General features: G+C 37.9%; 1 protein-coding gene across 1 annotated transcript; it reads left to right on the forward strand.

Annotated features, from left to right (window-relative positions):
* Window positions 1-8,925: 8,925 nt before the first annotated feature.
* LOC105790671 (light-inducible protein CPRF2) lies at window positions 8,926-12,997 on the forward strand. Its single transcript, XM_012618388.2, has 6 exons — window positions 8,926-9,391; window positions 9,489-9,564; window positions 10,775-10,976; window positions 11,409-11,484; window positions 11,573-11,698; window positions 12,379-12,997. Exons 1-6 carry the CDS (start codon window positions 9,017-9,019, stop codon window positions 12,784-12,786), a joined length of 1,263 nt encoding a protein of 420 aa, XP_012473842.1. The 5' UTR covers window positions 8,926-9,016; the 3' UTR covers window positions 12,787-12,997.
* Window positions 12,998-13,572: the final 575 nt, after the last annotated feature.

Genomic DNA, 13,572 nt, shown 5'->3' on the forward strand with positions numbered 1-13,572 from the left:
TGTTTGGCCTGAGGCTATAAATGAGGCAAAAATTTTTCTTAGATTGCATAAATTACAGCAAAAAAAATTTAGAAAAGCTAAGAAGGATAGAAATTGAAGATGAGTGAACATATTAGTGCTGTTATTTACTATGATAGTGAGGTTTGCCACACCGAGAACGGTGTTTTTTTTATCGGAGAATATAATGCGATTGGTTTTTAACCAGAACATAGATTTGACAGAACTTCGTAAAAGAATTAGGCGTAAAATATTCAGAACGACGCCAATGAAAGTTCTGTCTATTACGTATCGATTTTGTTCTTCTGTTGATCCTGTGACTATGACTCGTTCGACATAAAAGGTGCTCGTAGCTTGGAGGTAATGGTGCAGACTCATCTCGCTAATGGAGCACCCTATATTGTGTTATATGTACAATTTACATCCCCAAATGATGCACTTGCGACTGTTGTTTTAGAGGTATACGCGACCCCTGCTCGACACTCGGTTAGTGGATTACAAAACACGGAACAACCCATGTTTGGTAGCGGTATGGAATACACATCCCCTGCACGACACTCTGTCGGTGGATGGGACATGCACCTCGGTGGGTCGATGTTTGATGCTGGAAATACGTACTGGGGAACGGAATCAACTTCTAGTGGTGGCAATCTACATCCAATTGGGGATGTTATGAAACGCCTAGAAGAAGGAATGATGTACTCCCTACGACGTCCACTTGTGAGGGGACCTCGTACGTTGCAGATGATTGTAGGTTAGAAGATGACTCCGATGTAGATCCACCTCGAGAGCCCGGGCCCGATGGTGCAGAAGTTGCATTATTTTCTGAGCCGGAGCCTATTCCAACCGAACCTGAAGATGTTGAAAGGGGTTCAGATGAAGAAGAAGATCCATGATTCAGGGCATACTCACCTCCAACCTACATGCATAATGTCAATCTGTCTATAGATGATGCGTTGGAGTTTTCAGATCTACCATACTGATTGCGTGATCGTACAAGCTTTGTACTAGATTTGGGTGAATTTGAAGTTGGTAATCAGTTTTCCAACAAGGATAGTTTTATTGGTGCTTTGAAACAACATAGCATCAATAACGATGTTAACTACCACATCGTTAAGTCCAAGGCTGATAAGTTTGAGGCGAAATGTGCAGTGCAGGACGATACATGTTCATGGAAAATCTACGCCTCGTTGAGGAAAATGACAGGGTTGTGGGAAATAAAAAAGTACAAAGGTCCACATACATGTGCTGCAGGTACAATATTTAGGGTTTCTAAATAATATTGTTTTTATGTAATGTTGTATTATTTAATATACTCTGTTTATAGGTATTTCACAAGATCATCCCAAGATGAATTCAGCTATGTTAGCTAGCTTGATACTATCCAAGGTGAAGGCAGATCCCAGGACTTCAGTGCCGGTCTTAATTGCCAATATTCATAGCCAAATGGGGTAAACGCCCTCTTACTACAAGACTTGGATAGCTAAGCAGAAAGCGTTGGAGAAGATGCATAGTGGGTAGGACGCTTATATAATGAAATATAGCAGTGGTGTCAAGTGCTAGAGAGATACGTCCCAGGTTGCATAACAGACCTTGAAATGGAACATGCGTACTACATCGGCCGATTGCTACGTGGATGCCAAGTGTTCAAACCTCTGTTTTAGACCTTTAAGCAATACCGAGTCGCATTTCCATACTGCAAGCCATTGGTACAAATTGGCGGTATCTTTATGTTTGATAGATATACCCATCGGCTATTGCTAGCAGTGAAATAGGATGGCAGTGGGAGAATTCTTCCAATTGCGTTTGCAAAAACACCGGATGAGTCAGCTGATGACTGAGATTTCTTTCTATCCAGGTCAAAGAGGCATGTGTGCCCCCAACCTGATATTTGTGTTATTCCGGATCGGGGCACCGGCATACTAGCTGTAATTGATTCTAATTGAAAGAGTGGTATGTAATATTCGCTATGAACTCTATATTGGATGGGTATGAAATAAATAAAGATCGTTTTTATGAGATGTTAGAAATTTTGCGTTCAATTAATGGCGAAGGCGCGGACTACCTTTGTAACATACCTTTCGAACAGTGGTCACAAGCATACGACGACGGCCTATGATATGGTCATATGACCTCAAACCTAGCTGAATGCATAGATTCTATTCTAAAAGGAACACGCCATCTACCGATAACATCGATTGTGTGAGAGACATATTTTCGTTTAGCGGCGCTATTTCCAAAGCAAGCAGGGAAATTAACAAGGCCAAGGCGTGGGCGAACACCATGCACACAGTTTGTCACGATCGGGACAACTTATGGTTTCGCGTGACAGAGTTTGACAGACCGCACCAAGGTGTTCTTGGCGGACAATATCGTGTACACTTGCGAAATAGGACTTGCAACTGTGGGATGTTTGACGCACTTTGTTATCCATGCGCTCACGTAATTACAGCTTGTCAGAATCTTCGTCTGGATCCGATGAGCTATGTCGACGAAGTGTACAAATTAGAAAACATGTATAACATCTGGAAATACGTATTCCCACCGGTCCAAATGAACGTAAGTGGCCATCTGTATCGCTTGCTCCCTTTAAGCTGTTACCGGATAGAGATTTACGTCGCAAACCAAAGGGTCGACCTTGCTCGACTATAATACGTAACAATGTGGATATCCGAGAAACAGCCAGCCAACAGAAGTTGTGCGGATGGTGTAGGAACCCAAGCCATACAAGCCGATCATGCCCAAATCGCAATAGTTGAACGTTATTGTAAAAAACGTTGTATTATTTATATTTTTAAATCAAAAATTGGTACAAATATTCATAATATTGACTTATTTAAAAGAAAATCTATTTCATTAAAAATATTAAAGTAAATTACAATTACTTTATTCAAAATAACGTTTTATTTTATTAAATGAAATAATATAGAAATATTCAACATATTGCCTTATTTAAAAGAATTTCTATTATATTAAAAATGTAAAAATAAATTTCTATTTTATCACATCAAATAATATCAAAATATTCAAAATGTTTTTACAAATATATTAAAATAAAAATCAATCTCCCTGCCCGCCGAATTCAGTACCACATGACGACCGTCGACGGTTACACGCTGGATTCCTCCTTTGTCCAGCTTTCGGCAGGGGTTGTGGTTACTCCGGCAGGGATTCTGGTTCTTCCGGTAGAGGATCTGGTTGTCGGTGTTGGGACGATGAGCCACCTTGATAGAATAGTGATTGTGGAGGTGTTTGCATTACCAACGACGAAGCTGTTTGAAACTCATACGATGATGTGGATTGGTAAAAAGAAGAGCTCCCCAACGGCCCCTCTTGGGATCCCTCGTGCGGCGCTAGCCTATACATCTACGATCCACTCGGCGTAATTGAAAATGGAGATGAACCGGGCCATGGACTCCAACCTGCCATAGGACTAGAAAAAGGAAACATATAAGGGTTAGGATACATAAAAGGGCTAGGATACGCACCTGGCATCATCTGAAAAGGCTGTGCCGTGGGTATCGTCGATTGAACTGCTGGGTTGGGTGACTGTATTGGTGCTGTTGCTGGGCCTGGTGATTGTATGGGTACTGATGATGGGCCGGGTAATTGTCTGGGCCTTGTTGATAAACTGCGTCGTCATCCCTGCTTCTTGGATTTAAAGAGCCACGTCATTCCCTTTGGACACGCAATTTTCACCGCCTCTTCTCTGCCGACAGTAAATACTGCTTGCCATGGATCCTAAACCATGGCATGTATTCCGGCACGCACGCTAACTCTGGAACGATGATCGGTTCCTGAGTAGGTATATAATCATACCGATCTTCCCACATTTGGATGTAGTATGACCAGAATCTCGGCCAATCCGTATGCAATTGCCGTAGGTCGATTTTGTGATGATCATCCAACACCTCAGGTGCCACGGAGATCGGTTGTCGGAATTCAAATTACCGTAATACTTTGTTCGACTAGTGCATCTCCACGGTCGCATTGTTGACTAATGCGACTTTCACATGCCAAGCGTTTGGATTTTGGAAGTACTCATCCGGAATTACTACTCGAATTGCCGGATCTTCGTATGGTGTCCATTGAAACTATATGAACATGATGGAAATATTAGTTATATACATAATACATAATACTAAATACCAAATACCAATCGACTAGCTCGTGATGGAAATATCTATTTTATTTAATACTTACTTGTGCTTCCGACTGTTGGTCTAATAGAAGCCGTATATCTTCAAGAGAGGTAGGTAATCGAGCATAACTTGCCGAATGGTTCCACCTAATTAAATAAATTTTTAGCATACTATTATATTTTAAATCTACATAATAATTGTAAAATCTAATATAAAATTTACCTCGTTATGAGTGGGAGTGTATATGGGTGGTCCACTCGATGACGTAAACATAGAAAGCGAAACCGTGTCCATGACTGTAGTAGTGAAAGGCAACCTTCGATTTTCTCTTTATTCGGTCGCGTCTCCCTGCACATCTCCCAGTACAATGTGGCTAAAACGGCAGACCCCCAACTAAATTTACAAGCTGCTCTAAAATCAACGAATTTCAGCAGCCATCTTAGATGTCCAAGGTTCCGTGACAAGTCCGTCATGAGATAACCTCTAATTATCTGAAGAATGTACGCTCGAGTATATCAGATTCTTTCTAGTTCGGTAGAATCATCATCTGGCTCCGGGAATGTTTCTCGTAACTAGCCCATCTCGATCCGACCTCCGTTAATATTCTCCGGAATAGTGCCCAAAAACTCGTAGCATACCGCTCCCCAATACCAGATTGAACAAATCTGGTGACTGCGTACCCGTCCACCGACAATCCCAATTGCAAATTGACATCTTCCAAGGTGATAGTACACTGTCCACATGGAAGATGGAATGTGTGCGTCTCGGGTCTCCACTTCTCAATCAACGCACTGATGAGTTTCGAGTCCAACTTGCATCCCCGGCCTACCGTCGTCACGTGCCAAAAACCCGCTTCCTGCAAGTAATTCTCTACCAACGGTGATGGAGGACCATGAATATTACGGATATAGCATTGCAATATCTGATCTACAGACTTTTATAACAAATAATAAAGTAATAATTATTTAAAATTACATAAATAAAAAATATCTTAAATAATATTTAAAAATTAAATTTAACACTTACCATTTTCATTTGTTTGACGGATATCATCAAGACGAATTAATTCTCTGACCATTACTAACACGATCAAATTTTTACGATTTAAAAAAAATCAAAAAAATAAAATTTAAATTTTTTTTAAAAATAATTAAAAATTAAAGCTTTTTTAAATAGGAATTTGAGAGAATATTAGAGAGAAATTGAGAGAAAGGATTTAGTTGTGAAAAAAAATTAAGGGGGTTTATAGTTTTTTTTTGACCATTGGGGGTCACCAACGGTAAAAAAGTAGCCATTGCTACTGTTGACACGCAGGCAAAACGCGTCCCCAGGGGAGCGCTGACATGGCAGGAAAACGCGTCCTTGAGGGCGCGCTTTTTTGTCCACATGGACAAAGCGCTTCCTTGAAGAAGTGTTTTCCTGCCACGTTCCCTAACATCGTGTTGACGTGGACGCGCGTTTAGGGAATTAAGCCATTCCGGTAATTAATTATTTATCGGGCCCATTTCAGTAAATTTTTTAAAAAAATGGGCTTTTATTAGTATTTTGCCCGTATAAGGGGTTCAAATATAATTTTTTTTGAAAAGAAATATAAACTTCATTTCACTAGTTAAGATTACAAGCAGATGGGCTAAATAAGCTCAAGAGATCAAGCAGTCAATACATGGGTTTAACCCAAGCCCAAACCCTAGCCGAATTGCCCACCACCTGCCGCCAACAGCCACAGCGGGAGAAGAGAAGACCATTGGAGATGCTTGAGAGACAAGGAAGTTGCCATGCCTCCAACACCACTAAGGGAAAGCTGAGACTGCAGCAAGATCGGGTAGAAGAAGCACCGTCATGACCGTGGAGACCATCAGGACCACTAATAAAAAGGATGCCACAACCTTGGTTACCGGCATCAGTCACCAGACTACAAGGATTTGGTTTCACTAGATTGGCTTCACCATATTCGAGCTTGCGAAGACTGGTAGTTGTCTGCGACGACGGTTTACCCAACAGCCATTAATCTTGTCAAGAGCAGTAGCAAAAATAGGCCGAAGGAATCCTCGATCGAAGAAAAGGTATCAACTCCATAGAGAAGTTGTGGAAAGCCACGAGGTAGTTGAGTTTCTCTCCCTCCCTTCAGGCGCCAAAGTCCATAGGGAAGGAGTGAGCTTGGGTTATTTTATGGAAATGGGTAGGAAAAAAAGCGAAAAAGAGAAATAAAGGGAGATATGTTGACAACGAGCGACCCAAAGGCCGGACGTGTCGGCATGGCGGTAAGAAGGCAGGGAGAAATGTTTGTTTGAAAGCGAAGGTACGATAAGATATACATTGCTTAAGACATAGGGAAATAGGATATTACGTGTGAAGCCGTACAGTAAAATGACTGGGTCTATCGTCTTGCTTTCTTTCTTTATCATCAATGACACCTACAATCTTTATTTACTTTTTGCCCAAACCCAAGTTGAAAGTTGAAACTCCCCACCGACTGGGCCCTATTTTCAACTTTTCCCTAATACGTACGCTACACCTTTTGCTCCCATCTTCTCTTTTTTACTATCTTAGCCCACGCACATCATCTCTTTTTACGCTACACTTTTTGCCCAAATCTTTATTTCGGCTATTTTACCAAAATAGTCAAAAAAAATATTATATTTACAAAAATAACCCAGATTTAAAAATAATCACCAAAATAACCTGAAATGAACAGTGAAATGAGGTTGTGACCTGTCAATGGCCAGAATTACCTCGTATTTTGCACCCATGATTGCCTGATAATTGTGTCAGACTTAAAAAAAATAATTTTTTGGGTTTTGACCTGTTAATTGCCGGAACCCGTGTATTTTTTTAAAAAAATTGTATAATACTGATATACAAAAAAGAAAAAAAAATTTTGGGTGCTGGCCTGTCAATGGCCGGCATACCTGTACAGAAAAAAAATTCGAGTTTTGGTCTGTCAATGGTCGGCACCAGAGTACGAAAAAAAATTTTTTTTTGGGTGTTGGCCTGTCAATGGCCGACACCCATGTACAAAAAAAATTCGAGTTTTCTGTCAGTAAATGGTAGGCACACAGTCTGAAAAAAGAAAAAAAAATTTTGGGTCTTGGCTTTGTCAATGGCGGTACCTGTCTGAAAAAAAAATTCGAGTTTTGGTCTGTCAATGGCCGGAACCAGAGTACGAAAAAAGTAAAAATTTTTTTGGTGGTGGTCTGCCAATGGCCAGCACCACCTTTTTTGGTGAATTTTTTTTTACTTTTTTCGTGTCAATAGCAGGTATCAGTATACGAAAAAAGAAAAAAAAATTGGTGGTGGCCTGCCAATGGCCGGCACCACCTTTTTTTGGGGGAATTTTTTTTACTTTTTTCGTGTCAATAGCAAGTATCAGTATACGAAAAAAGTAAAAAAAAAATTTTTTTTGGTGGTGGCCTGCCAATGGCCGGCACCACCTTTTTTGGGGGAAATTTTGTTTTTTTTTTTACTTTTTTCGTGTCAATAGAAGGTATCAGTATACGAAAAAACTCGAATTTTTTTTCCTGTACAGGGGTGCCGGCTATTGACAGGCCAACACCCAAATTTTTTTTTCTTTTTTTCATACTCTGGTGCCAACCATTGACAGACCAAAACTCAAATTTTTTTCCTGTACAGGGTTGCCGACCATTGACAGGCCAGCACCTAAAATTTTTATTTTTTTTCTTTTTTGTATATCAGTATTATACAATTTAAAAAAAATACACGGGTTCCGGCCATTGACAGGCCAAAACTCAAAAAACTAATTTTTTAAGTCTGACACAATTATCAGGCAATCATGAGTGCAAAATACGAGGTGATTCTGGCCATTGACAGGCCACAATCTCATTTTACTGTTCATTTCAAGTTATTTTTATGATTATTTTTAAATCTGAGATATTTTTATAAATATAATAATTTTTTTAACTATTTTAATAAAATAACCGGATATTACGTGTGAAGCCGTACACTAAAATGACTGGGTCTATCGTCTTGCTTTCCTTCTTTATCGTCAATGACAACTACAATCTTTATTTACTTTTTGCCCAAACCCAAGTTGAAAGTTGAAACTCCCCACCGACGGGCCCTATTTTCAACTTTTCCCTAATACATACACTACACCTTTTGCTCCCATCTTCTCTTTTTTACTGTCTTAGCCCACGCACATCATCAAGTGTTTCAATTTCTACCAATAGCCGCTCTCCCCACTCATTTATTAACTAACACGTGTATTAATTGTAAGAACTGATCAAATTATGGTTTTGGTACTTTTTATTGTGCTCAAATTTAGGATTTTATCCCTGAGTATTCTTTTTAAAGTTTCACTAGTTCAAAAACATCACAAGATTGGTACAAATATATGTTGCATGGACAATAATATAGATTTCAACCAATACAATACAAAGAGGATGAGGACTAATTCAAAACGAATCGAACACAACTCATATAAGGCATACCCACAAAGTAAAAAGGAGACTCACACATCACAATTACTCAAATCCGAGTCTACAAGGGTTTTATTTTCTTTATACTTTTATGATTTTATTAATCAATTAGTCTAATTGACTTCTGTTTTTAATAAAGACACGTTTTTCAACTTATTACGCTAATTTATTAATTAAAATATATAAATACTTGGATTAATTAATTGTGTTACTAAAATACAGAGATTAAAAAGTAATATCGAATTATAATATATGAACTGAATTTTTAGTTTGATTATAGTAAAAGGACTAAAATCAAAATTTGACCAGTGGAATGTTAGTGGATATATTCTGTTTCTTCCCGCATATAATTTTAAATGATAAAAACAAGCTGGAATAAAGAGAGAGGAAGGCTAATTGCATCGTGGAGAAAAAGAAGGGAAAAAGATTTCACTGAAAACGATGCATACTGAGTTCTCAGTTGACGATTTCTCGGACTCCTTTTGGGCGGCTCCGCCGGGGATGAGCCGAAGCCAATCGGAGTGGGCTTTTGACAATTTTATTGAAGAGTTTTCTGGTTCGGGCGGGGCGATCCCAGTGTCGCGTTCGGGCGAGAGTGTGATCGGTCCATCCTTGGCGGAACCTCGGCCGTCCGTTTCGAAATCTGAAGAAGCCGATGGTGAAGGTGACGTGGTGGAGATCAAAAGACCTGGTAATCAGAATCATAACAGTCCGCCGTCCGATCTGGCACCGACGTTCTCGATTGACTCGGATGAGTACCGCGCGATCCTCAAGGACAAGCTCCATCAAGCCTGCGCAGCTGTTGCTCTCTCTCGTGTATTCTTCTCTCTCCAATCTCTATTTCCAATTGGATTTATTATTAAATATTATAAGTCGTATTTGATATTTTTTCTGAAAAATAAATATTATTCAGGCATCATCTGTGAAGGCAGAAGTTTTCTCTGCGCAAGCTGAAGATCAAGCGCTTCAATCGAGATCCCAAGTTCAAGGTAAGCTTTTTCTTTGCATGCCTCTGATTTGACTTGTTCTTTTTAATGAATTCGAGTTTTCTAGACTTTCCTTTTTTCTCAAATGCAATAGATCGAACTTGTTTAGAGTAAGGATGAAGGACCGTTCACGTTTCTTATTGACTCTGATATTTGAATGCAACTTCTGTGATATAAGCATACGACTTACGCAACCCTGTAAATTAATTTAAGTTATTTCCGTACGTTTCAAATTTTAAGGAGCCGATTTCATGTTAGTTCAAAGGGGTAATTCTATTCCTGAGCAGTAGTTAGATTTTAAGGGAGTCAATTTTTATTTGTAATATGTGTTTCTTATCCAAGGAGAGCTAGGATTTCTGTAAAAATTTGCTCTGAATACTTGTATTTCGGCAAACTGATAAAGGCATTTGCCTTACTCAAATTCAATTGGAGTTGGAGTGCAGTTGGGAAGATCACTAGTCTTATACTGGGAGATAAGCAGTTTCTATCCCATAAGCATGTTTCATTGTAATAGGAGGCTGCACTGCTTCAACAGGTTTAATTTTTCTGATGGCAGTCAGGCCCTTCTATACTATGACAAGTCTATATGGTTTTGAATCAAATGTAGTTCATCTAGTTTGTGATTTGTTGAGGGTGAGATAGTAGCAGAATGAATGACATGAATGTTTCTGTAGTTTGGATCCTTTAAGTTAACTACATCAATGATTTTTTTTGCTTCTTGGTGAACTATAGGAAAGCATTGTTTTTCATTTAGTTTTTATTGGAGCCATCCTGCACATATCATGCATGATTATTCCTAATAAATAATAACTGCTAGTTACTAATGTTTTCTGTCTTCACAAGGTGCAACGTAACTCAATCTTTGATTCATGTTTGTTCTGAAAGAGTGAAGGAAAGGAAAATGAGAAGAAAGATGGAGGGATACATAAAAATGGAATTAATTTTCTTTACTAGATTTGATAATTTTTATTAGTTTCTTATAAACTTTACATAGGCATTCAAACAAGAAATGAAATATTATCCTGTTTATTTTCATTTTTCTCCACTTCTCCATTTTCCTTCCTACTTCTTTTTCTTCACATTTCCTAATAACTAATCTGTAGAAAATATTGTAAAGATCTTTGGAGCTCTTCTTGCATTAATTTCGTTCTCCTTTTTCAATGACTGCTTTACATATAATAATATCTAGCTGATACAAATTCTACCATTGTAGGTTCCTCAAAGGCTCAAGGACAGGGTGAACTAGATGCTACACCTAGTGAAGTCTTGGCTATGTCTACTACACAAACAAAATCAAAGGTACAAATGAGGCAAACAACAAGTGTGTCATCAGGAGAAGATTCAGATGATGATGAACTCAGAGATACTGAAACTACTGATAACATGGATCCGGCTGATGCAAAACGTGCAAGGAGGTAATCATGTTTTCTATTTTTGACTTGTATTATTGATTGTTTTGAGGAGTTTGAAATGCTTTCTGTTATTTTCTCTTTCGCTTAACATGTTTGATTTCCTTTTCTCTTCTTTTTATCCTAATTAAAAAGACTAGCATCTCTTTTAAGTAACAGCTATAAGAACTAATTTCTTATCTTTAAAAAGATCAAATATTTATTTTGCAAATAGATCTTGAACTTACAATTCTATACCTCAGCTCTTGGCTCAGGGATTTTTCTTTTTGTGTTTTCTTAAATCAATATATTGGTTTAAAGCACAAACATTCTAAGCAGTAATTACTTATCTCACTACTAGACATGTGAATTAGTAAATTCTCACTAAATTCAATCTTTGATTTGGTGATGAAATCACAAAATTGCTCTGAATTAATTGGTATATTGTTGATGGCTCAGAATGCGGTCAAATCGAGAATCAGCTAGACGCTCAAGGAGAAGAAAGCAAGCACATATGAATGAACTTGAAGCGCAGGTTTTACTACATCATTCCTCCTACCCCTTAATGGTCTGGTGCAGTTTGTTTTATTGTTATTTTTAATCCTGTAAGTGATTTTTTCAAGGTTGGCCAACTAAGAGTTGAACATTCTACATTACTCAAGAGTCTCACTGACACGAATCACAAGTATGATGAAGCTGCTGTGGACAATAGAATTCTGAAGGCTGATATCGAAACATTAAGAGCAAAGGTAAACCATCAGCATCAGTTCGTCATCATCACCATTTCCTAATTTGCCTTTTCTTACTTTGGTCCAGTTATTCTTCAGTTAGTTTGACTTATGGTTCCTGCTGAAAGTTCAAAATTTACTTCCATATAAATGACAGGAGAATATGTTATTGTGACATCATGAAGTTTGTGAAGATTAGTCGGTCAAATTCTGAAAAGCCATGGGTAATTCATTTTCCTTAATCTAGGATTAAAGGATTAAATAGAAAATGAGCTTTCAGAATTTAGTAGCTGCAATTCTCTCGGTGAAGGGAGGTTATTTGGTTTTGGTGATCTGTATGTGCTCCATTTCAGGGATCTGCTGGACTTGTCCAGTACTGACACACTCAGTTCTATGGTGTGTTCGACTGTTAATATACTTGAAATTATTTATGATTTGTATGTCTCTCTGAAATTTACATAACGGATACTGACATGATCTGTCGTGTTAATACACTGGAGTTACCTTGTTGGACATCAGATGTTAATGTCAGTGTTTGGACCGTTGCAAACTGTGAAGCACAGTCTTGCATCTTTGATGCCTGAAACTGCTGCGATTGGTTGTAGCTATTTTACTTTTTTTCTATGAATCACTATTGATGCCGATTGATGCAAATTTAATTCCGTGCCTATCATGTTGATTGTTATACTTGAAATTTTCAGGTAAAAATGGCTGAAGAAACAGTTAAGCGGGTGACGGGGATTAACTTTAACTCTGGTCTTCTATCTAGGCACAATGTAGCAAGTGTTGGCATGCCTTTTGTTAGCAGCCCATTGGAAACATCTTCAACTGCTCCTGTTCCATTGCAGCCAAACACTAATCAGTTTTTTCACCAACCAGTTCCCTTGCATCATCAGAGAATGGAAAACGGTTTCATGGGGAACACCATGGTTCCTCCTATCGTGAATTCACGAACCGAGGGAGTGAAACATGTCAATGAAACATCTGCATTGCAGCACACACCCAGGTCGGAGCGCGTTCAAGATCAGATCGGCCCTGGTGTCAGTCAGCGTATGTCTGGGTGGGAGCCTCAACAACATGCAGCTGCTAAGAACAAGAAGCAAAATTGAAGGTTGGTGGTGTCCTTCCCGTCCTGTTTTCTGAGATGGGGTTCAAGAAGCATAGCTGGTGGTGGTGGTGTAGTGTTAGTTAAAAAACCAGTGACTAAATTTTTGTATTTAACATCTTGTCATCATAACATCGACTTAGTTATCAGTCCAGACAGTGAACTTTATTTTGGTAAATTATTATGTATGAAAATCATATTAAGTTCATACTCCACTCCAGTGTTTCAATTATTAAGTAGTTAAAAAATCATCCACGACTGCAATCATTTTATCATTATTGTATTGAAAAAGGGAAAGGGGATGACAAAATTTGAATCCCGGAAAACGTGAATGTAAGATTGTATCTTCTTACCTTAATATCTTTGGTTTTTTTTCTTAAGCGGGGAAGGCATATTTCACATTTTCACCATTTTTCTATGGGTGAGTATTAGCTATGTACTACTTTTAATTCTATAAATAAAATTATAAATTTGCCACCTATTCTATTTATTTATCTTTATATTTTAAATTTTTTATTGTATGTAAACTTGTCATACCCCAATTTTGCTTGTGAAATTATTTAATATAGGCATAATGATTTTTTTACCTTCAAATTTCATAAATAAAAATTTATTTTAGCCCTCTATTTATTTATTTTTTTGGCTTTTTAGTATTTAAATTTGTATTTTTTGTCTAAACACCTTAAAATGGATGAAAAAATTAATGTTTGTTAACTTTGTTGACATGACATATATATGAATGACATGTCAATATTTAATTAATTTTAAAATTAAATAAATTATTAAAATT

Source organism: Gossypium raimondii, chromosome 8 (genome assembly GCF_025698545.1).
Source record: "Gossypium raimondii isolate GPD5lz chromosome 8, ASM2569854v1, whole genome shotgun sequence".
NCBI lineage: Eukaryota > Viridiplantae > Streptophyta > Magnoliopsida > Malvales > Malvaceae > Gossypium > Gossypium raimondii.